The sequence below is a fragment of the Danio rerio genome, chromosome 2, assembly GCF_049306965.1.
Source record: "Danio rerio strain Tuebingen ecotype United States chromosome 2, GRCz12tu, whole genome shotgun sequence".
NCBI classification, from domain to species: Eukaryota; Metazoa; Chordata; class Actinopteri; order Cypriniformes; family Danionidae; genus Danio; species Danio rerio.
In genome coordinates, this window is record NC_133177.1 from 20,194,335 (window position 1) to 20,221,048 (window position 26,714).

At 37.1% G+C, this 26,714-nt stretch overlaps 1 protein-coding gene across 28 annotated transcripts in view; it reads right to left on the bottom strand.

Annotated features, from left to right (window-relative positions):
- ptprfb (protein tyrosine phosphatase receptor type Fb) overlaps positions 1-26,714 on the bottom strand; it is a 368,812-nt gene that overhangs the window by 206,972 nt on the left and 135,126 nt on the right. For 26 of the 28 annotated variants that reach the window (XR_012389651.1, XR_012389655.1, XR_012389656.1 and 23 more), the window contains 1 exon segment: positions 6,883-7,052. Coding sequence is in view for 20 of the 28 variants with exons in the window: in XM_021481440.3 (XP_021337115.1) it covers positions 6,883-6,979 (97 nt within the window). In the remaining 8 variants the exon portion in view is untranslated. 28 annotated transcript variants of the gene reach the window in all.

Below are 26,714 nucleotides of genomic sequence, written 5' to 3' on the forward strand. Positions count from 1 at the left end.
TCTTCGGCATAGTACTCTATCCGCCAAGTGACATTATTAACATTTTTAAAAATCCGTATGGATAATTGGATATGGCTTTTTTTTATTCGATATAAATAACTGATAACTCTTCAAATCAAAATAATCAAAATATTAGATTTTCATACAGTAGACAACTGATTTATTTAAAAAAAACTTCATGAAAGTTTGATCTGATCTTATAAACTAAATAGCCTACTCAAAGCAAAAAAAGCTATATTTTATATTCAATATTCTTCGCACAGCAAATTAACAAGCAACTAGCCTGTTGCATAAAAACAATAGGTTAAATCAGTGATTCTCAAAGTGGGGGTCAGGACCCCTAGAGGGGTCGTGGGACAATGAAGGGGAGTCGCCTGGTGATTTCCAAAAATCTATTTATTTTTATCAAACCATAAAAATTACCATATTTTATCCATAACAAGAGAAAAAATCATTGTTTATAGTTACTATATACTTTATAGTTACTATATAGTTACTATAGTAGCTTATAGTTATTAGTTCTATTGTGACCTCTGGGGTAATTACATTATATTAAAGACATAGCAATAGCGTCAGATGCAGCAGATTGATTTTATAACACCAGGTTAAACTTTCTGGCCCATTTACAGCACTGATATACATAAAAAAAAGAAAGAAAAGAAAATAGACTTGAGTCTATTGTGTGTGTGCCAATGTATTTATAACTACTGTATTTATAACCACCTCAGAGGATATTGAGGGTTGCGAGTCACTGACATTGTCACTATGGGAGTCATGGGCTGAAAAGTTTGGGAACCCCTGGGTTAAATGACAAAATTGCACTTAATTAACAAACAAGCAAAATAAATATAATTTAAATAAAATGAAAATAAAAGAATTTAAACCAGCTCAAATGTTCTTGAATAAAACTTGTTACAGTAATGTACATATGTACAAATATGAACTCATTTTGAGAGATGTTTTGACAGTTCTGAGTCTCTGTACAAGCTAAAGCTATACAGACAGTATGTTATACTTTACAATTTATCCCAATTGGCTTTTTAGATTCGTTTACAGATGTAGGTGCTGCTTGTCAATCAGACAATGTTTTGATGTTTGTTCTTGCTGTTAATTGTGGGGAAAATGATCGAGTGAGTTTTAAACTTTAACGGCAGGTGATGTGTGATGCTCTTGCTGCAAAGCGAAGTCAGATTTGTCCTCAAAGTCAAATTTTGATACAACATCTGAGCATTGAGGACAGATGACTTTATGACGAACACAGAGCATAATATAAAGACAGAATATGGCGGACAGTTGAGAAACTCTATGCTGGATTCAGTGACTGGCACTCGTCTCTCCTGCTGCTGTTTGGGGTGCTGTGAAGGCTGTCAGATCACTATTTGTGTGTGTGCTGATAGCCATCCGTTGCACTCGTTAAAATCATTTTAAATATGCGAATCAAGCATTTATTGTACGATAATGGTATGCCCGCCGATATATCATGCATGAATAATTCATTAATATTTAATTGAAACATTTAATTTCATTTTTTTTTGTAGCTCAGCAATAAAAGAAACAAACAAACAAAAAATGTTATATCAAATTAGAAATGACGATCTCTGTCATTCTCTCTGGCATTCGCCCTAGCCCGCTCCATCATTCTCACTCTCTTCTCAGATAGGATGGTGGGCCAAATCAAATGTTATAATGGGCCAACATTGGCCCGCAGGCCCTACCTTGGGCATCTCTGCTGCTATAAATAGATAGAATGGCAGAAATGAGGAATTAAATTTAAAAAAATAAAATGTAAACATAAACAACTACATGTAGAAGTATTGATACATATATTACAAATACATATATGGGAAAAGATAATGAAAAAAATCTATATTTAAAATGATACATTAATGGATAAAATTCATCTGAAGCAAACATAAATCTAGATGGAAAGAAATAAAAAAGAAAAGAAAAGATAACAGACAGACAGATTGATTTATCCCTGTATTTATCCACTTTAAATTAGTTTTTTTTTCTTTTTTTTAACATAGCATATTATCCTGTTTCAACAGATACCAATTAGCTTGCTTCTTTTAACTGAGTGAAAGACCAATTCTTTAAGAGCGAAATTGACTGTGAAGACTGTTATATAAACCCTAGACAACGCGTCTAGAAGAAGCTGTCCCTGAAGAAGACCTCATCAAGCAATTTGGGTGGCTTTAAATCACACAAATAAGACACAACCGCCTAAACAACAGCCTCCAGTCTCCTTACAGGAGCTTCCGTGCAATCTCCACTGCTTCCACCATTTAAAAAAAACAGAAAAAAAGTGCCTTAATTTTTCATCTGTCTGATTTAGGAGGGATAAACGCTGGCGACGCCGCACCCTGCAGTTCTGGCTCCACTGCCCTATAATTCAGATCTCTGCGAAGCCGGTTCTTTCATGTTTAGCAACTCAACCCTGTCTGATTATAGACAACAACACACTCGAAAAAGACCATTTGTGGTAGTCAATATTTAACCTCTCCTCTATTTTTGGCATTTTATTTGTTTGAAATGTCTTTAAAAAGTATTTATACAAAAGGAATCTCACCATAGAGTGGTATCTGACAAATACTGTCTGTTCCCAAGAGTGGTGTCATGTTTTAAAAAAATGCTACATGCACTCTGATAATGCAGCTATACTAGGATTTCAGTAAAACCCTGATTAAACTTTACACATGTAAACAAAATTAAAGCTCTATGTTTTCTGTGATGTAGAAAACATGGACAGAATCAGAATTTTCAAATCTTGTAACATGGCATGTCATTGAATGAACAACTGAAAAGTGGTGAGGATGTGTACTTCATCAAATCCCAATACTGAGCAACTGTACTGTCTGTGAATATCAAAGCACAAAACACTATTTAAATTAGAAAATAGAATAAAATATTATCTGACAAACTGAAAAATTATTGAAATAATTTAGGTTAATAAACTAGAATAAGCAATAAAAAAAAGATATGAATATTATTAAACTAAATTGAAAAAGATTTTAGCCCCCACCCGTCCCGATATACAGTCTTATTGCAAAGCTATGAGTCTGACAATGCGTTTCTACAACAGTTCGATGGCACATCTCCAGCTGAAGGTCAGAACAGCAGAAACGTTGCTTAACCACACACATCACTTTAGACTTAGTATTTGAATGATTCTCTAGCGTAATGTCTAAAGTGTCTTAAGACCCTTTTTCTTCTAAAGAGCTTTACTATTGTCACAATCACCAGCGATCTAGCCCTTGTAGATCACCGAAAACACACTCTATCACCTGAACTACAATTCTGCCACCAAACTGCACTACATTTCCCATCAAGCACCTCACTCACACACCAGTTTCAGATCACCCCTGATTACATACAGCTGGAAGCTCATAATGGACTGATATCCTGAACTATTTATACACCACACTTACACACACAGTGCTGATTCTTGCTATCCTGTAGCATTACAAAGCGTTCTATTGTCTAGACTTAACTTGTTTCCTGACCCTTGCCTTGTTTCTCGGTTATGTCATTTTGCCACTTGTATTGACCTCTTTGCCTGCGAGAATCCCTATGACAATTTAGAATTTTCCCCATGATACTGTTTGTTCCTGTTTTAACCATTGCCTGCATGACCCTGGGTAAATAAAATGCATTTGGATCCTCAACTCCGTTGTTACAACTAGGTTAATTAGGTAAACTAGGCAAGTTAAGGTGGTTAATAAAGGTGACTTTACTAATGAAATAAAATAATTTTGTATTATTATTATCCAAGGCATATTTAAAGAAATAAACATTTCTCAAGAAGAAAAACATAATCAAAAATACTCAAAAATGTTTGTGTTCTGTTAAACATGCCTTTAAAAATATTTTAAAAATGATTACATTTCACAGAAGAGCTAATAATGTTGTCTTCAACTGTATATAATATAATATAATATAATATAATATAATATAATATAATATAATATAATATAATATAATATAATATAATATAATATAATATATACACACAAAATTAAAGACAACATTATTTGAGTCAATATTAAACCTCTTCTCTATTTCTAGCATTGCAGTTGTTGTTTTTGGGTCGATGGATGGATTGACTATATTCTTTCTATGTGTTCTCTGTGTTTCTAAAGTAATATTTGTTGCAACAACAATTCTTTAAACAACAAAAGAATTGTTTATACCAAAGGAATCTCACAATAGAGTGATATCAGCTGGGGATGTTCGCATATCTGAAACCTTTAGTATGGTTGAATGTGGATAAAATCTCTAATAGACTGGTTCTTAAAGTATCAACAACACCCACAGCAGCATGTGATGACACTAATGAAGGCATTGTGTTAATGCGCTAGACATGAACATGCAGAACACTGAACAAATGACAAGAAGCCCATGGCAGCGATATGCAAAACAGCCTAATATTTATATATATACTGACAATGACTGCCTTTACCAAGTGTGCCGTCAAGATGAAGTAGTCGCTACATTTACACGCATCCTGATAATGCAGCTCTAATGGGATTTCAGCAAAACTCAGATTAAACTTTATCTCATGTTTAAACAATTAAAGGCCTATGATTTCGGTGATGCTGAAAACGTGGAGAGAATCAGAGAATCCAACTGATTTAGCTGTGTAACATGGAAAGTCAAAGGATGATGTGAATATTATGTGTAAATATTAAACTCCAAAGACTATTTAAATATGAAGTCTGCGTGAATAATGAAGTTTGTTTATTAAACATACACTTTTTCCATAGTCTTTTTTAACAGAGAATAGGTCAAATAGACATGAGTAATTATATATCTATTATACTAAACATATCCTCAAGTTTTTCCGAGGTCTATTTTTAACAGAGAATATCTCAAATAGACAATAATAATTATATATATACATTACCTACTAATACCTATAAATAACAAAAAGATAATATTGACCAAAAACCTTTCGGTTTCTAAATAAAACAAGTTAATCAAGGTGTTGGGCTAAAAATAAAGTAGGATAGAGAAGACACATAAACAAAACTGACTTAATGTTACAAGCAAAGTAGGTCCACATAAATAGTGCAGTGATGCATGAAGCACCCTTTACTGTAGAGTCACATTCAAAACAAGCAGTTTTACATTAAGGACTTGTGCTTACAAAAACACTCCACTAATAAAAAAGCTCATTTTAGAATTCCACTAGAGTTAAACTGTTAAAATGTATCAGTTTTAAATCCAATCAGCTGGTCTCTGGGTCTGGCGGGAGCACTTATAGCTTAGCTTAGCATAGATTATTGAATCGGATTAGACCATTAGCATCTTGCTCAAAAGTGATCGAAGAGATTTGATAATGTTCCTATTTAAAGCTTGACTCTTCTGTAGTTACGTCATGTACTGAGACTGACAGAAAATGAAAACGGCTATTTTCTAGGTCAATTTGGAACAATTTTTGAAACGTTTTATCACACCTCTGGTTTTTCCCGGGAATCCCCAGTATTTTACAGTTCTATACTGCTATCATCCATTTCCCATATTTCTCACATATTTTTAATCTTTCTAGGAAAGGTGGCAATAAACATTAAAGAGCCGATCCTCCCTATACGCAACCCATACTGCCAAACCACAAGGGGGCGCCCCTTGCTCTTAAATGTAAGTCTGTACTGTGCTTTGATTTTATTTAGGCATGAAAACACTTTGAAATAAACATAAAAATTGTAAAATTCCCTTCCTCAAAACAGTCCATGTAGAAACTGTTTTCTAAATTGATTCTTTACACGAGATTTAAAGTGAAGCAAAAGTGGACACTGGGTTTTGGGTGCGTGTTTACAGATGGGGAAATCCCTTAATTTCACATCCCAGCGTTTATAGGTATGGCTTTATGAATTTTTTGGGGAGATGATAATTGGGTGAATAAACTGTTTGTAAAATGAGCCGTTTATCAAAAAAGTAAAGTGTTCCTTTAAAAAAATTCAAAAGGAACTCCTGATTGCAGGAATACTACATTTTCATTTTACTCTGATATTATATTCTAAGAAATTATTATGAAGATGTTTTTGGTCTTCAAGCACAAAGTGCAGACACACAAAAAGTCAACTTTGAATGCATGCTGAATTTAAACAGGAAACCCCTTTAAAATCATTTTGGAAATGAAAGGGAGACTTGATTACAGGTTTCAGATTCAAAATACTTGAAATACTGGAGTGATTCTTTAAAGTTCTTAAAATACAGTCAAGATCTCTATACATCAGAGGTTATTTTGAAAAGTCTTCATCGAGAAAGCACAGGCACGATTTTGAATCACAAAGCTCTGCGACTTTGAAAGTGGCAAAAGGAGTCAAGAGAAGAATCTTCAAGGTTACTCTATTCCAGCACCGCCTCTGAACGACTGAAAGATTTAAAGGTTAAACGCGGCAAGTGGAAAAGGAAAGACAGCGAGTGAGCTTGTGGAAGAGAGAGAGAAAGGCCTAATAGAATTACAGCAGCCTTGTGACAGCGGTGCAGACGGGTCACATGGCGAATTAAATGGCTCTCTGACCCATGCCAGAACTGAGCCTTGACCTCCGCTCGACCCGTGGCACCCGCAACATTGCCATGTCACTCACGGCGCATCTCAGCGATCCGTGCGCTCATTCGCAAGGACAATGTGGCCCACGAGAACCGATTTCTGAGCTACTACGAAATGCATCGCTCATCTGTGGCGGGGAAAAGTTCACACGAACAGACCTGTGAGTAACGTTGAACGTTTTGTTTGAGTTTCGGGTTCATTTCGTGCCAAGCAAGCGTTCACTCATGCCTGCAAACAATTCCACAATGCGATGCACTTCCAATTTCACAAGGCACAGGAAAAAGGACGAAGGGAAAAAAATGACTAGTCAGCTGAAGTGTTGTACTTACTGTCTGCCTGAGAGGAGAATTGTATGCAGCTCAGCAGTAGCAGAAGAGGAAGCCCGACGGGCAGGAGGGGCACGGATGTGCAAGTGTTAGGCACCATGTTCCAGGTTGGCACTGCTCCTCCTCGATCCCCGCTCTGCTCTTGCAGCTCTCAAGCAATCATAGACTAAAACCTGAAGAAAAAGAAAGAAAAACACATTAGCATTTGATTCAAGGTAGAATAACCAAGCATATATAATACACTGGGGTTGAATGGTAGGATGATATATACAGTACCGCAGATAAAAATTGTTTTTGTATACCGCGTCATGTAAATAAGTGGGTGTGGCAGAGTGTAAAGGGAAAGGACTTCAAAATTTACCCCTAAAAAGTGGGACAACACTACAACACCCTCATACCTCATCACATGTCGTTGGGAGCTCTTACTTCACATATGATCAACGATGGCGACTGCTGTAGTTTTTCTAGTTGTGTTATTTTTTGGTATGTTTTGAAAATTACCAAAGGCAACAATATTGTGTAATTAAAATCATATAATGTGGCAATAAGCTCATACCTGTACTATGTATTTACACACATTCTTCTATGTAAACACCCAAAAACAATATTAACATTACCAGACACTGAAAAAGGATGAATTACCAGCCACTAGACTATTCTGTCAGGGTATGCATACCCTATGCCTTCAAGCAAAAGAGAATCAGGACACCCCTACGCCTTGATGTGAACGCGCAAAATGAGAATTAAAGGGAAGGGCTAAGGGGTAGAATTGGGACTGGGCCTAACTCATGTGCAGTGTGTGTGTGAGGTTGAGGAAATTCGGTCAGGAATCTGAAGTGAACCATTACTTTTGATTCAGATTAACTGCTTTGCATTACCAACTTAAAACTGTGACGTTTTAGTACAGAATAACTCTGTGTACAATATCCCTCAGTATGTTAAACAGTCTTGTGTATAGCGCTAAAGCCTATGCCAACTAACAGCCTTCCTCAGGTCCTAATGCCCAACGCTTAACATGACTGATTCACATGCAGGCCCTGTAAACATTCGACAAGTAAAATAAAAGTAAGCTATGTCATAAAATGATTAGACTTGCTTGATATATTGAACAAAATATATGAAAAAAAGTATTGACTTATTAACTGTGCAGGCCCTGTAGACATTTGAATAGTAAAATCAAAGTTAAATACACAAATAAAAGTAAGCTATGTCGTAAAATGATCAGACTTGCTTATTATATTGGATAGAACATATGAAAAAACAAGTGTTGACTTATTATCTGTGACACCAATCATGCAAATCTTAATACATTATGTTTTATTAATCTTTTTTTCTTTACAATATCACTCCAAAGCAACCTCCAGCTGGGATTCTATGTTACACTAATAAAAATAATAAGGAAAGGATTGTGTTCTATCTAAGAACAAAACATCAATTACGTAACTTCACAAGTCTGATTTTAAGCAAAGAGAACAAAATCTTAAACCTAAACTCCTTATCTCTTATATATACTTATTTTTTAGGGATTTTCACCTTCATTTTGATATAGGACAGTGGACAGTTCAGAGGGGAAAGCATTGGGAGCAGACAAATCGGCAAAGGACCACGAGCCGGGATTTGAACTATGGTCACCGTGGCACTTCTGTGCTGTTTGTCGGCGCACAGTACAACTAGGCCCGGTTTTCAAACACATAACATTTATTTTAGTTTTAGAAATTTAAATACTCATAAGTACTAGTAAAACATAATATTTATGGTTTGTAAAATGCACACTGATGAAATAATAATCATTTTTTAAACATAAATAATGGCAATAGAGTATATAAAGCTTATGTGTAAAAGGGTTCAAAATACACAAACAGAAAAGACATTGGAATCAGCTCAGCCAAAAGGAGGACAGGAACTATTGAAGTTTAGTTATCATATGCCTTTTCTTGTTTTTGTGGAAAAACTATCTATATTATTACTGTGAGGAAAAAAGCATGAAATAGAAATGGTCACACCACCCACCCCTGCTGTATACTACTGGCAATGAGGGCATGATGAATTGAGCGGTCTTACTGAAGGCAACAGGGTTAACGAGGTAAGGAAATGCTCTTTTATCAAAGCAAACTAAACCCATAATCTACTGCCGCTTAGATAAATATCAAAATAACAAGAGAGAATTGGGAATTCCCAATAAAAGGCCACCACTAAAGGTGCCCATTAAAACAATAAAGTAGCTCAACACAGATGTCTCTAGATGTCCTGAAGTGTGTGGTGGTATTTACTGTATGGTCACACACAGTTCCCTAAGGACAACTGGCTTAAATCAGCACTCGCATTAAGTTGTTCCAGAAGTTCAGCTTGTCAAGCTAAGCTGTTCACATCTGAAGCAATTTAACCTGTCAAGACAACCTTTTGATTAACTACACTAAGGGCTACATAGAAAAGGCAGCTACATACTGTACATGGAAAGACAATATGTTATCTTGGTAATCATCCTGTCCAGTGAGGGGTTTTAAATGTGCTGCTAAGTGGTTGGAATAAAACTCCTGCCAGATTAGGTTTACATGAATAAAAACGAGGCTGTGAGAGACAGATGAATCTTTAAGGTTCAGATAATCTTATTCTATTTTTGTTCTTCATTCAGGTGTAAAAACAAGTTTAAAATGACTCAGCTTTGTACAATCAAAAGGACATAACATGGCTGCACGTTTACTTTTTGTCTCATTTCACTTGAGCAAGTGGAATAAAAACAGTGATGCGGGATATTTAAAGCAACTTGTTAAAAATAAAACATTTGTTACTACACTGGTTATATGACTTTAAAATAGGGCTGCACGATACTGGGAAAATCTGCAATATGTGATTATTGGTGAATATTGCGATAACAATATTTCTTGCAACACTACTTTACTCTTAAGCAGGGGTGCCCAAACCTTTTCTTATGAAGGGCTAAAATCAAAGCTTGATTGAGAGCTGTGGGCCGAAGGTAAATATAGCAAACTGTATAACATTAAAGGGTAATTTCCTCATTTATTTTATAATATTTACAAAGAAAAGATTACTCCAACCGTGTTTACTAATGCATTCTAATTTTTTTTTTCATAAATGTATGTTATTTTAAACTCTGCCTTGTTTTGCATGCTAATGTCTCCTGCTTTGTCCCCTATTCGTTAAGTGACGCTATGTGCATTTTTTCAAAAAAAAATCTTGTTTCATTTACAACATTTAATTGTAACATTTAATTTCATTTTTGTTTATTGTTTTTAGCTCAACAATAAAACAATCAGACCAAAAGTTACATTCAAATAGAAATGAGAATCTGTTAAAGGCATTCCCCAACCCTTTCCAATCATTTTCTGTCTGGCAGGCCAAATCAAGGGATACAAAGGGCCAACTTCTAATTTCATTAGCAACTTTTTCAAATATTGATCAGACTTAAATTAACTGGTTATTGATTTTTTTTTCATCAACAAGGATGATAGGTTGTGTAGCTTTATTTTGAAATCAGCTGACTCGCTGTTTAGCTGTGTGTCCACCAAAGCGTTTTTTTTTTTTTTTTTGGAAACTTAAGCGATGTTCAAAAACAAATGTGAGCGCTTCTCCACCTGTCAATGGGTTTTAAAAATGCTAAGCACTCCGATGTTTGGCAACACAGCTGTTGTTTTAAAAACATTGTGGTTCCCATGGCAACAACAACAAAAAAAGGCTCAACGGGCATTTCTGCTGTGCAAAAACGCTTTGGTAGCCTTAAGCGGGTCGCACACCGGATAAGCTGCTCAGCGCCAAAACACGGCACCCACATGACAGTTGGAAGTATCACACACCAGATGCACATTCGAATATGAATATGTTATTTAATATGAAACTATTCAGACGGCGTTCTGTGGTATTGCAGAAATATGAACTGTGTCCTGAGGTGCCGTGGACAGCCGCCGACTTGCTGTGCGCTGTGAGTACTCTAATAGAAATCTATATTTAGAATTCTAAAATGCACGGTGCTACGAGGCCTTTAGGGACCGATCACACCAAATGTGTATTTCCATTCTGCGCTTTTTATGTCGCTAAGCAACTACTGAAACAGCTGCATATGGTGAATGAGTATTGATATTGTTATCATTTTATTATTTATTAATACTGTGATATTCAAGATTTGTGAAGTCATACAGTTTCGAATACCTTGAAACTGTGACCACTAGTCTCTCCTCCATCTTTAAAAGTCTCTGTAGTAAACTCGACAGCCCAAACACTGCTGTCACCTCACCGAAAACCCCGCCTCTGCTTTCATTTGAATGGAGATTGGAAAAGACACGACTAACGTAGCGCGTTTTCCACTCAGAGTTGACTTTTTATTAGGTGCACAGCACGCAACAGCAAAAAAAAACAAAAAACGTAGCAGGCGCTTAAAACATGAGGAGTGAAGGAAACAAACAGCACACAAAACACTTGCAGACATTAGTAAACAATTCAAAAGATGCGTTTCTCAACGCGTTCGCTGTGATCGTCCTTATAAGCTAATGAAAAATATTAAGAGGAAATGGGTTACCCAATTTTGAGATGCTACTGCATCAGACTAAATAATATTTTGGGTTTTTTCCAGTAATGTAAGTCTACCGGCAATGTTGCTAATGCAGCTAATTATTCTTTACCTAAAATAAAGCCTTATTAGTTGAAGACCATATTTTTAAAAATAGCTTGATGTCAACAAAAAAACAAGTTTAAACAGTGGCTGAAACATTTTGAGCTTGTCTAGGTTTGACCTCATCTACACGCAATAAAAAAAAACACTTGTTCACATTGCTTTTAGGGTATATATATGCAGCATGCAAAACACTTGCAGCCATTAGTTAACAATTCAAAAGCTGCGTCTCTCACCGTGTTTGGTGTGATCCACCCCTTAAGATAATGAAAAATATTAAGAGGGAACAGATTAACCAATTTTGAAATGCTGCTGAGTCAGACTAAATACTGTTTTGGGTTTTTTGTAGAAATGTAACTCTGCTAGCTAATGCTAATTTAGCTAATTGTTCCTTACCTAAAATAAAGCCTTATCAGTTAAAGACAAAATTATAAAACTAACTTGATGTCCACAGAAAATACAAGTGTAAACAGTGGCTGAAACATTTTGAACTTATCCACATTTGACCACGTCTACGGGCAATAAAAAAACATTGTTCATATTGTTTTCACGTTATCTATGCACCAAAAGCGCACAAACATAAGACATTAATTTACACTTGCACTAAAATACAAGTCTCACTTTTAAAATTGTAGTCTTTTTAATTCTGAAAGTATGTATTCATTCGTTTCACACTGAGCAGTCATGAGAAAGTGATGTAGAGCACAACAACAACGCAACAAAAAAAGATAAAACCGAAATCCCAACATGAAAGTAGAAATGGTAATGCATCTCAGCTGACCACTTGTGATCGCATCACTGCAAACACATTATTACCAGGTAGAAACCTAGTCTGAAGTGTCTGAAAAACAACTGCAACCGCATTCAATTCACACTTGAGTGGGTTCTTTTAAAGCATGTTATTTGAGTGTTAAATACTCAAGTACGCTAAGCATTCTTCTTTTCACATGGGACACAAAACACTTCGTCTGCCTGCCACAAAGACTCCAGTCCAGTATCACACAAGCTGCGAAATACTCCATCCACCTGAGGAGGCGTCGACTGGCCAACAATCATGCAGATTTCAGATGCGTGTGGAAACGCCTGGCTTCTGGCTGCCGTGTTTGCGAGATGGTGCCAGAAACAACAATGAACAAACAGATCCTAACAGAGTGGTGTTTAAAGAGTGTGTTGATTTATTTTTGTTCATCCTAAAGGCTTTTTGTTAATCTTTTTTGACAAGTGGGTTTGTGCGTAAAAATAACAAGAGACGACGTACATGTTGAGTCATAGCTCGGTTATACCAAAACTCCCCGAGGGGTTTCAGCACCACAGCGAACATAATAAACCTTCAGTACCTTTGGAGGCGAATCAAAAAAAAAAGGAGCAGTAAGAGCAGTTGATTAGGTCAGCAATAGGGAGGGAAAAGCAAGACATGTATTATGATTCTAGAATGACCTACATTTGGGAGAGCTGTTAGGATTAGCTAACTGATCCACATTTTTTTAAAACATACCTCCAAGTCAAAAGCCAATCATTTAAAACCTACCTGCCAATCAACAAGCTCTTACACCACGCCTGGCTTGTTTGTTCAAGCCGGGGTTACTGAGAGAACGAGTAAATAAACCGATAACACCACAATAGCGAAGCTAGCATACACATTAGATGAGATTTACCCAAGGAGCAGTGATACTGCGCAATACACTCTGCTCAAACACTCATCAATCTCATAACCCTGTTGAAAAGTCATGCTTTTGCTTTTGAAAACCAGGCTGCTACTCAAATTTATTGTGCTTTTAGCGGGAATCCAGGGGATTATTGAGGATTATGATCTGAACACGGATCATCATACCAAAAAAACGGCACTTGTGGTTATTCAAGTGCATTTTATATCACAAATGCTGACATTTATGCTCTAACACTCATGCTTACAGGTCACTTTAGATAAATATGTGAAGAAGGAGCTCAAGACAAAATAACAAAAACATACTTAAATGCAAGAACAAAAACTTGTCATATTTTACCTCAAAAGCGCAAGAAAATCAATAAAATGTATAAAAAAACCTGAAAAAATAAATTATGTTTGCTGTTTGTTTAAACTACGCAAATAAAGTTGACAGCTTCACTTGACTCAATTTAAGTTAAGAAAACTCAAAAATGTTTGTTGCCTTAAAAATTAAAGTTGAGTCAACGTACATTTCTTCGAGGGAAAAGTTCAGATCAGATGTGTGCTTTTGCGAAAGTCTGTGTGGTCAACAAACACACTGGAATCTCAGTGAATACTTGCTTCACATATATAATAAATATGTCCACATTATGATTCAAGTCTGTACTTTTAAATGAACCAACTACACCTGCAAACAAAAGGTGTTGGGTTTTATATAAAACAAACACGAGGTATAATCTTATCCTTCAATGTGGAAGTGCGCTCGTTTTTGTGATTGTTTTAGAACTTCCGATTCAGTTTCCTATGGGAGAAATGACCAGGAATAATAAACCGCAGAAAACAGTCAAACTACTTGCTCTACAAACAAGTGTTTGCATGGCTATACAGACAAAATCGAATAATATAATAGGAAAATATCAGTTTGCAACATCAAGCAGCAAAACAAGCTGTTTTTAATGTCAAAAAATGAATGCAAGTGAATGAGACCGAAAATCTTGAGCCAAAAGGATTCAAATGGCTGCGATTGCTTGTACGCGGAGAATAGGGTGAATAGTCCATCCTGTCAAACACACGACACATGACAGCAACTACACCAACACCCACAAACTTGTAAACAAAGATGCGCTGTCATTTCAGGAGGAGAATCGCCATCAAGGCCGTGTTGTGAATTACTTCAGAAGACCAGCGCGATCTGACGAAGCACTATCCAGGAAATGATAATGTATAGAACGGCCATAAATGAGGTTGGTGTCGTGATCTCAGACCTTTGGAATGTGCATGCACATTAGCTTGGGCAGCTTAAAATTTTTTGTTTGATTCACATGTTTAGAAACTAAACTCCTGAGACAGTTGTTGTTTAATTTTATTGGTGATTCCAAATATGTAATATAATCGTAAGCTTGGTAAAGAGTTTTGGAGAATTTTGATGTTTCCCTATTCTGACAAAATACCCAAGCATACTGCCCGAGATGCGTTTCAAAGATCGCTGCAGAGTGAAATTAGTTGCCTTAACGGGACATTTTTATAATCTTTAAAAATCTTTATGTTTATATTTGAGTCATCAATGGCATGTGATTCTTCAGAAATAATTAAATTATGCTGATTTAGTGTTATATAAGATTTTTATTCAAAGTTTGATACGTTTTAATCATCCAGTTTTGCTAAATAGCAATTTCAAAACAATTTTCACCTGTTACTACATCATAAACGTCTTTGCTGCTAATTTTGATCAATTCCATCCAATATAAATTTCTGTCAAAAACATGTCTTACTAACCTCAAACACAGACATTACGAATCAAGCCGTGACTAGCAACTCCACATTGTGACATGCTAATAAAGCGTCGTAACTAAGTGAAGGTTCATTACTCCTGCCTCTAGACAATCTCATCAGTGTGAGAGCCACAGGAATATCTCCTTAAGCCCACTGTGTTGCTAACAGAGGATAAATAAACACTTCTCTCCCCTTGTCACTCTTTAGGCACATCTCCTTCCAAGCTCTCCGGCGCCAGTGATTGCTTTTCCCCTAATGGCCCATCCAGAGATAAAGACAACAGGAGATCTATGGCAGGGCCTTGTGTAGACAACCTTATTGACGTCTTTAGGGAAGATAAAGCTGAGTCCTTCCAACCGAACCTGTGTTGAGAGAAAATTGTCCGACACCATAAACTGAATGGGCCATGGCTTGTGGATTGAGCTGGCGTGTGATTTCAACTATACCGTGCTGATGGCCCAGTTTAATCTTTCATCGTTTGACAAGTTTATAAAACATATGACCTGAGAGCAAGTCTGAGATAACTCAGAGAGAGAACAGGAGACGGTAAATCTGATGAAATCAAATAAAAGTTGGAAGGTAAGCAAATTACTCGGCGCTACACTTCATGTGGGAGACGCTTTCTCTTGACATTCGGGTCTGAGCTGCAAAACAGCAATATGCTGGAGTTACATTAATAAAGACCTTTTGTGCTCAACTCACAAGCTTCCTGATTTTTTTAAAAATTAATAAAATGGCATTGTTTAAGGTGATGCAGTGGCGCAGTAGGTAGTGCTGTCGCCTCACAGCAAGAAGGTCGCTGGTTCGAGCCTCCGCTGGGTCAGTTGGCGTATTTGTGTGAAGTTTGCATGCTCTCCCTGCATTCGCATGGGTTTCCACCGGGTGCTCTGGTTTCCCCCACAGTCCAAAGACATGGTGTACAGGTAAATTGGGTAAGCTAAATTGTCCGTGGCATATGAGTGTGAATGAGTGTGTATGGATGTTTCTCAGAAATGGGTTGCAGCTGGAAAGGCATCCGCTATGTAAAAATATAAGCTGGATAAGTTGGTGGTTCATTCCGCTGTGGCAACCCCAGATTAATAAAGGGACTAAGCCGAAAAGAGCAGTTATTTAGCAACTATAAGCTAAATGCAATCAAAAATCAAGTTAAATTTGATGGTTGCCAAGAAATTAGTACAATGTTTAGGGTATTTATGATATTGTCAATTACTATATGTGACCATGGACCACAAAACAAAAATTTAGAGTTTTACATCCCCAGTAAGCTAAGTAAATAAGCTTTCCATTGATATATTGGTGTAAAGGATGGGATACTATTTAGCCATGAAACAAAAAAATAGAATCTGAGGGTTCCCAAAAATTCTACATACTGAGAAAATCACCTTAAAATTTGTCTGAATGAAGTTGCACACACATTATGAATCAAACATCAAAAAGTAGGACATTTTAAAACATATTCATGGAACATGATCTTTACTTAATATTCTAATGATTTTTGGAATTAAAAATAAAAATGTTGATATTTCATTTCAGGGTCACGAATCTATCAAATGAAAAACTCACTTATATTTTATATTTTCTTTGATCAAACCAAAGTAGTTTTTTTTCTCTTTTTTTCTCTCTAATGGAAAATATTTTTTGTCTGGTGAAAAGATTTTTCTTGTTCTGATCAAACAAACAAAAGTACAGAAGTATAGTACTAATTACTTACTAACATAAAACAATCTAAACAAAAAACAATAAACAGCACCACAAAAATAAATAATATTTAAAATGACACATGCACTATAATTTGAAAGTGGTATAGGTTGAGTGTTTAGAATGCTGAGGGTATAGATTTACTTTATAGATATCCTTTTTTTTTTTTTACATGTGTTTTGTTTTGTTTTGACTTGTTTTATTTTACATGTGACAATCTCGCTGGGCTTCTAAGGTAATTTTCTACTTATTCCAAAAGGCAAAGCTCGCAATAAAATCAAAGCAATCTCTTGGTTTACAAGTTTATGGGCATTAAGGCTGCATGATTAATCGAAAAAAAAAATTGTGATCTAGATTTTTAATTCTGCTTTTCTACAATTCAGCCAATTATATTTTCAAGATCAGGACAGAAGCAAAAAGGCGTATGCACTAGCCTTCTCAGCAACATGGACACCTCAAATGGAGTAACACACTTTATCGATTAGGTATAATTAACTCAAATATGTCATTTCTGTCTTCATGTAATGATGTATTTGCGGCATCGAAATCACATGTGATCTGACCGCGAGCTGTTTGTTTACTGCCGAGAGGACGCACTCATGCCCTCTAACGATGCCTACTTCAGTGAACAGAACCTGCATTAGAAACATCTTACATAAACAGTAATTAGTTTTGTGTAATTTGATGCAAAGATGATATAACACATACATAAATACATATAAGATACATCATAAGAGTCTTGTGAAAAGGGTCCATTTTTTAAAAATACTCTTTGAGACTCCAGCATGTTTGCTGACCCCAGAGGGTTCATAATAATGAAGCTGCAGAAACTGTCGTAAAGAACACACATCTGGGCCAAGCCCCTCTCCTGGAGAATCTTCAATCTACAATAATTAATGATTGGCTCTTTTATTGGAAGACGAGGCTTCCTTCCCCTAAAGCAGGGGTCTCAAACTCAATTTACCTGGGGGCCGCAGGAGGCAAAGTCTGGGTGAGGCTGGGCCGCATAAGGGATTTCACGAAAAAAAGTCCTCAAATGTCATTATTAACAGTTTTAATTATTTCTTCTGAACATGAAGTGTCCTGAACATTAATAGAACATTGAGTGAAGATTATGAACAGTTCTTCTGAACATGGCATCTTTTGCCTACTTCTTGCTGCCAGAGACTTGACAGCGCTTCTTCTCACAAATCTGAACCACATTTGGCTTTAGAGCGGAAGCAGTTGAGACCCTCAGTATGGCTTGAAGATGATCATCATTAAGTCTAGACCTGTACTTTGACTTATTGAAGTCCTAGGGAAAAAAAGTGGGGGAACTCACTCAAAACTTCTATTTCCTCACCTAAAAAAAAGGCGTATATATGTATAAATAAAACACCCCCACCCCACTCCAGTCACATCAGTCTGTACCAGTCTGTATCTACCTATAATATCAATATATAGGCCTATAAGATGCAGGGCAGGTACGTGCACACATAGGGCTCAACCTGTGCAGAGCACATGCCCTTTTTAGTCTTGCATAGAAAGTGCCCTTCCAAAATGATCAAAAGTGCCCCCGCAACGCGACACACCCTCGGTCCCGCCCTTCAGTAGGCGCACGATAACACCGCTCTTGAGTACGCGCGCGACAACACAGCTGATCAGAACGCGCGCGACAACGCGCATTGAGTGACAAGCGCGCTGTGTACGGATAGAATCAGCGGAGCGGGGAGCGCTCTCTCTCGCCGCTCTGCTGATTCTGGCAGAGTACAGCGGTCGGCGTGGGCCACAAAATATTGCACTGAGGGCCGCAAATGGCCCGCGAGTTTGAGACCCCTGCCCTTAAGCATCTATATTGACCATTGCGTTTTTCCTAATTCAAAACTATACAAGTGACTTATCTAGTTAACTCAATACTCTTTGACTAAAAATATTTTTTATTTAAAAAAAATGTTATTTTTTTTACTAAAAATAACTTTTGTAACAGAATTTTAGTAAGTTTTGCAAAAACTTTAATAATGTTTTACTGTAGCTACGATTTAAAATCATAAAAACCATTGTCTTGAATTTGTAGAAAACTATTTTTTTTGTATTACTGTTTTTTTCCACAGTAGCCAGCCAATCATCCATTACCTAATCATTCATCTTAATTTTCACTACATTAAATCCCTAGTTATAGTAATGCTTTCCTTAGCAAAACCAAGATGACTAAAATATTGCCCACATCCGTTGGCGTATCATTCTTGACATTTAAAGTCTTTCCCGGAGTGATTTTTTTTTTAATCTCTATGATAAGGTCTCTATTTACATTAAAGTATTACATTAAGCCTTCAAGTACAGTGTGACGGAATGTAACATGACTCATTTGAACAAATGTATAGGCCTGGAGTATTGACATGGCAACAGTACACGTGAGACATAAATAGACGAGACTCTCTTGTGAGTGGATGACCAAACGTTCCCTTAGACCTTTCTGTCAAGGCATGAGCCTGCAATCATATTTGACTTACAGAGCGACGGCATCAGATGCGGCGACAGCGCTCTCATTTATTCAATCTAAATGGCAATAAGAGAAGCAAAAGCTCTCCGAATAAGACATAACCAGGAGATTTACTGTCATATTGTGAGGATTACCAAAAGTCCTCTCATTCCGTCCTGCAGCCACAAATCAGTCGAAAGGTAATTCAACAGAAACCAAACACGTATTGAAGAAAGGCTTCACTGTTTGAGTTATTACTGATGTCGCAGGTGTAAATGTATTATATGCAAAGAGCCAAAGCTGTTTTGTTTGGGAAAATAAATCATTTAGTTAGCTAATGACAATGCCGAGACTCATGGCCTCACACAGTGGCTTGGGCTCAACTTTAGTCTGATTTATTGGCTAACGCTTCAACATTCAATTACCTCTTAAACCAAAAACAAACACAAAAAAATATACCAACAGAATGAGTCAACTGCAACAGGTTATTTTCTTGCTGAAGACTGCTGATTATAAACCTACAGTTGAACACAAAGCAATCTCAATCTAAGTCGACCGTGTTACGTACACAACACAGAAACACAATGCCTGTGAAACCCCCCACAGCCTGCTAAGTTTACCCTCGGCACCGGCGCTCAATTCACACACAAACAAATGGAAGATATGTCAACAGAGACCTGCGACACCTGAATCAATACTGCCTGAGACTGAATAAGCACACCTTGACAATGAAGCACTTCATTAGAACAAAATACTTCTTGAGATCTGAATTTTTAGAAGCTAAATCGTTCTAGTACCAGAAATAACACTGATGGAAATTACATTTTGCCTTTATTCAGGAACACTAAGATCATTTTCATTTTAAATGATTATTATAAATACCCATAACATAGTATTTTATTGTATTATAGAATTTTATAATAGGAATGCAATAGCCTCTCGAACAAAAGACACTGTGATTTCCGGTTAGGTGAGCTATGGAGTTGAACCTGTTCGATAAGAGGTCCCAATTTTTTCTGAATTAAAGCACATTTTTACTTAATACCAAGTGCCTGCAGATAATTGTGCCTAATGGAGTTCATTTTAAACTAATCCTGTGCAACAGAAATGAAAACTAAAGGCAATAAACAGGCTAACGTGCAGACCTCGCAACAGCGACCTGCAACAGCTAATGCATCCTCGAATGAGCACGATATCGTCGCAGGGGGGTTGACGGACTAAGCTGGAAACAGCTTCAGGCAACATTCAGACTCTTAAAATTTAAATAATCTCATCGGGATCTGGCAAAAATATTTCACTCTGAACTACAGTCCATGCTAGGCGATGACTTATCACCCATCAAAAGGGAACTTCATGACGTGAAATGTTCACACTGAAAAGTGAAGGATATGGAACAAAAGACGCAACGCACCAAGCAAGGGGAAATAAATGTAAAAATAAAACAAAGTAAAAGCATTAACCCATAAAGAAATGTTTTGGACAATGCTGACAGCCTGAAAGATGCATCTGTTTTCTTTGTTCTTTAAATGGTGTTACAGTGCACGTTGTAATTTTAAATTGCTAAATTTTGGTTAAAAATTCTATAAATTTAATTAATTTACACTGTAGTACTTCTATAATAAAGTATATGTTTGATACAAGTTAATGTTTGCCTTCAAACTTTTTTTATTTTATGGCTAACCTTCATGATCACCACCAATCCACTCGTGGTAGTTCGCTGGTGAACTACGCATATCACACTAACGAACTACAATTCCCATACAACTCCCCTGTTTCACGCACACCTGTTGCTGTTCACCACTGATGATTCACACACAAATGAATTCCATCATCACTGATCATCTGGACTACTTATCCACCACACATACAACAGTCTTTGTTTGAAGTCATCATGTGTTAGTTTTGTTTGCTATTTGGATTTGCCAGCAGTGTTCCTGAACTTAACTTTGTTATTTTGTTATATTCTGACCGCTGCTAAGTTTTTGACCCTATGCATGTTTTCAAGTATGTTTTGGATGCCCTGTATGTACCTGGTTTGCCCCTGTTTTGACTAATGCCTGCTTACATGAATACTCTTATTAAATTGCACTTGGATCCTTACTTTTGTTGTCCAAGATTTGTCTCAGCATGTGACGATATTAGGACAATATACATTGTTTCATTCCAAATGATATACATATTACATTATTAAATGAATAGTATTCTCATGTCAAAGTAACAATGTGTCATTAAAATAAAATAAAAAAGTTATGCTGCTTCATTCTACAGCTATGATGCCATTTTATTAGAAAAGGTTTTCCAGAAACAGTGAGATTGTTTACATTCACACTATTACGCTGATCACCATCAAAAATGTGTAAGTTGAAATAGCCTGTTTTACTGGATTACATGCAAACTGACAAACTGCATTTGCTTATGTTGTCAGAAACTCTGTTTGTAAAAAAAAAAAAAAGGGCTATTTCCAACTGGATATTTAAAAAATTAAGCATCTTTATTAAACTCAGGGTACTCCAATGTGCAATTGACATTTTTTTAAGATGCCATCTTAGAAATTATAAAAAAAATTTTAACAACACAAAATTTAGAATGAACACATTCTGAATGAAACATGGAAATGCTAAATTACAAAGAGCAATTATAAAGAACAAACTGTCTAGCTGTTTATAACCTTTTAACAAAGAACAAATGTCATTAAAGCAAAAATGTTTATATAAAAAAATATATATTTTGGCAATGATATTGCAACTGGCACACTGTGTTTGCAAATAAGCAACCTGACAGTCTGTACTAAACATTATTTTGATGATAAATAAAGCATTAAAAAACCTACTCCAGCAATCTCAGTGGGAAACTTGAACAGACTCATTCTCTTCTCAAATATGATTGCTTCAATGTACCACTGTTATAAACACACAAAACGAGAAATTATTTTAATAATAGCTTAGGTCAGGGATGCCCAAACTCAGTCCTGGAGAGCCGGTGTCCTGTATATTTTAGTTCCAACCAAGGCTGGGCGATATGGCAAAAAAAAAAAAAAAAAAAGCTAAACTATGCAGGACACCGGCCCTCCAGGACCGAGTTTGGGCACCCCAGGCTTAGGTCATCAGTCAAAAATGGCAAAACATTGCTACTACACAGTAAAAGGAAATTTGTGGACTTTAAGAGAGCAAACCCTTATAATTATGAAGTAAACACTACGTTCATATTTTTAATACTTAAGTCAATGGGTTACAATTACTGACTTTTTTAAAATCAACTTTTTGCATTTAAGGCAATGGGTTTACATTTTTCAAAGATGTATGTGCTGTACTTAAATCTGCTGTAAAGACACTTTCCTGTTCCATATTACACATGAGCAATAAACTGAAAGAATGCTGGTTACGGTCTTTTATGCAGGACGCAATTGCAATAATGTGCAAAAATCGAGCTGGGTTGGTCAGTTTATGCATACATTTTTTTTTAATGACCTTACACTGATGAAGGACAACGGTAAATGCATTTACGTGACAAATATTGTCAACTTAAGCATAACTTATTTAGAAAAAAAATCTTACACCCTAAGACCCTCATAATCTCAAACTAAACCCTAACCATCAAAAGGCTCAATCTTCCTAATGCAAAATCATAGTAACTCATTTCCGACTCACCCAAGTGTCTGTCCATTGGTCAAAAGTTCAAGGCCCCTAGTCAATTTATTACACTTTTCCTTCAGCAGAACAAGCCATCGTGAGAGATTAAACAACCTCTGAGCAGGAATTTCACCACAAGTAAGAGATATTTCACTCGTGAAGAATCATCAATACCAAGTCCTTCATCATTGTATGAGACACGCAGCATGAGAGCGAGAGCTGCAAAGTCGAACAGCTATTTGAAAACTTAGAACCCAATCAATCTTCAGACAAAGTGGCTCTAAAGAGAGCAGCAGAGCACTGGCATGCAGCCTGACGTAGGCGAATACAAATGCAGGTGGCTTTCTTGAAGAGCTGAGTCCGGCCCTGAAACACAATCCTTTGCAGAGGCTCAGGTGGGGCAAGAATTTGGTTCACAATGCTGCTTTTCTGGCCACTGTTTGTGTAAAAAATGCTCTTAATAATGAGTGAACTTCCTCTGCTTGGCTGGAAGGGATGCAAGACCCATTGTTTTCTGAGAGTGTAAGTCCTTCTCTGTGTTAAGACAAAGATGGGATTAGCAGTAGGAGGCCTGTTAGCATACACTGCACCAAGCAGTAGGGGGAACTTTCTGAAGGATGAAAACAGAAGCATCGTCGTGGGAAAACAGGTTAACCTGGGACTTATTATCTCCTGCAATTATGCAGTAAATACCGCAAATGAGATTTTGCAGGTACAACACATCCATTTACGCAGCTGGATCAAGCAGTGGAGAAACTCCTTATCTGGTTTTAGGTTGACTCAAGGACTTTCAAAGAAGGAAATCTCATGACCAACCAGTAGAAGTGGGAATCTTTGGGGACTTACGATCCAATCCCAATTCTGGGGACATGATCTGATTCCCAAAACGATTCTTAACCTACATATTTACCTATTTATTCAGGTGTGCGAATACATCTTTGCAACTTTACAATTCCACCTTGAATTTGAGAGTATACGCTTTGGTTTTTGTTTATAGAATCTATGTATGACAGTGCTGCCACCTAGTTAAATTCCTCGTAAACGAGCTCTGAATGTAATAATGAAATGCTAAATTACAAAGTGCAATTCTAAATAACAAACAGTTCCTATTCCAAGAACTGTTATTTTTTAGTCAGATTCTAATCGTTTAAGATAGAAATGCCTTCACAGCAAAAATGTTTATTTAAAAAAAACTATATCTGGTTATTGCGTTTAGTTTAAAGCCACAGAGAACTGACTTTAAAAGTAGTGCACAATGCTTCATTCACTTACAACTCTTTCAATTGCATTCACAGTCTGCAAGTAACATACTATTCAGCTGTAGTCAATGTCCATCCATCATGTCAATGCTACCATGTCCACATTTTTTGTGATTCTAAACAGGTTGCGTAACATCAAGAAGTGCAGTGTGGGAAGAATTGGAACAGTGGACAACGGACAAGAAGCACAGAGCCACATTTTTTAAGTTTGTCCAAATTCATTTGCCTGTCAGTGCTTACCATTTCTCTGTTTCTAGCTTGCGGACAGCTTTCCTGCACCCTCACAATTTAATTTGAATACAGATTAAATTCAGAACCGTTGAGAATTAATTCAGATTCAATAGAGTCCAGTGCTCAGCACAAGAAGTTTGGCCAGAGGAGAAATGGTCCTGCCCAACTGAGCCTTGTTTCTCTTTAGGTTTCTTTCATTCACTTTCGTCAGTTGGTGACATTTTGTTCCTCGACACTTTGGACGCGATGGATTTCCCCTTCAGTGTTTGGACTTTCAGCAGTGAAAATTAAGCCACACTGAACTGAACTTCAACTCAGAAAACTGGACTGACACAGTTTCAATTAACTAGAACTTTTTTGTTAAGCTGCTTTGACACAATCTACACTGTAAAAGTGCAATAGAAATGAGCATGAATTCAATTGAACTGAATAGAGAAAGAATCACGATGCATCAATAAATAAATCTGTGTCAAACTTCCGCATCCTGTCGTCCTAAAGGTGTGCATAGGCAATGAGGTCTGTTGCCTATCTTTATTTCCATCTCTCAGCTCAACAACAGACAGCTGTGGCAGATGGAGGCATATCCACTACAGTCTCGTGAGGCTTCGGATTTAAAATGTAAAAGAGCAAGCAGCGATGGGGAGGAGGAAGAGGCAATGTCACAGGGCAGCAGACGTCAGGGACGGCTGCCATGAGAGCACAAGGCTAATTCAAGCACTAACAGACTTCCCGTCCAAGACAAACCAACAAACCACAGGCCTGTGAGGTGGCAAGTGGCTGCTTCTCGAACACGTCTGTAACCAGGGGACAGAATTTAAATGAGGCCCGGCTTCCGAGATGCTGGCAGATATGGGTTATTAGCTGCTTTTCTGAAGAGAACCCAACATGGAGGCAAGCTGAGCAGGTCCATTAGCATTCAGGGATGAATCGTAGGAACCTGTAGTGCTGCTTCCCCGCCGGTGAGAGCGGCAGGTATGGGAAAGTGTTCTGTTGCTGTATTTCACGTGGATGAAGTCATTAGTTTCTTTCACTCCAACTTGGCGATGGTTTTAACAAACAGGGCAGTGCACAGCGAAGCTGAGAGGAAGAAGAGAGGGATTAGCCTGATAGTTGCTTTTCACTGAAACTCTCCACAGCATAAAGGGTTTCTCTGACAGCTTGTGACTCACTTTGACCGCGACAGGCAAATTACCCAGGGTTTCACTTGAAAGGAGCGAGATCAAAAGAGCTACCATGGCCTCCTTCTCCAAAGCAGAGTCAATGTGCTTTTCTGCAAAATGGGTTTATATTGCCACACCGTTTCCCTCCCCGACAGTGGAATAGAAGAGGTCCACTCTGAGACAAAACTCAAAACCTCTTGCTCAAATTTTAGCAACATTTTCAAAACACATGAACAACCTGCCAAGCAAATTTGGCTGATGTGCTGCAATAAAGCAGAGTGACTAAATAACAACGGCATGAGAGATCATTGAATCAATTTACCTCTAAAATGCCCACTCAGGTGACAAGACAAGCCACTTAACCACAAACACACTGTGAGATTCCAGCCATGTGTATTAGGGTTGGGACACAGTGGTCAGCTACTGTGGTGTCCAATGGTGTTAAATTCAGTTCCTGGAGGGCCGCTGTCTGCCAGAGTTTAGCTCTAGCCTTAGGCCTTGTTGACACAGAGATGTGTTTAGCTGAATACATTCTCTTTTTTACTTGTTTTGTATTGTATAGGCATTTTGTCCAGATGGATCTGGTGTTTCGGGAGAGTGAAACCCCTATTTGTGTTTAAATCTTGGTCCTAGAGTTGACAAATCTGAAAATGACATCCATGTGTTTTTGTGTGATCAGCTAATCTGCATATTTTGTGAAATTATGATTTCCTTTGTCAGCTTGTAAACAGCCATCACTACGTCATGTAACAGCGACAACAACAATAGTGGACTATGGTATGGTATTATTTGCGGCAGACTGCTACAGGGAAGCTGTATGTTTACTTCTCCATTTTAGTGCAAATCCATTTTTTCTCCAACTCTGAGGCAAAATTATCAAAGTATTAAATATGAATATGATACTCAATGACAGTCAACTGTAAAATGAAAGCAATTACAAAACTATAAAATAGGTCTGAGCTATGAGGCCAAAAAAATCGTTCGATTTAAATTCCCAGAGGGGAACTCCAGCAAAGAGCATAGAATCACCAAGAAGCGACACTCTAGTGCGATTTTGGAAACAGCCACTAAATGACACAGCGGCCATTTTGGAATGAAAATTCCAATAAAACAAAAGCATATTATAACTCTGTAAAATAAACTATTAGTGCAAGTGCTGATGATTGTGATAGCAAGTGTTGTATTGTCGTCTTTCCGGTTGTATCTCAGCTTTAGTGCGCTTTTTAAATAAATAAATAAATAAATAAAAACAAAGCAGCTGCTTGCCATCGCGACAGCAATTAGATCCAAAGGACAGCCGATCGCTTTCACTCCAAAATGGCGGAATCCGGGGCTGTTGCTGGGCGCTGCTGTTGCAA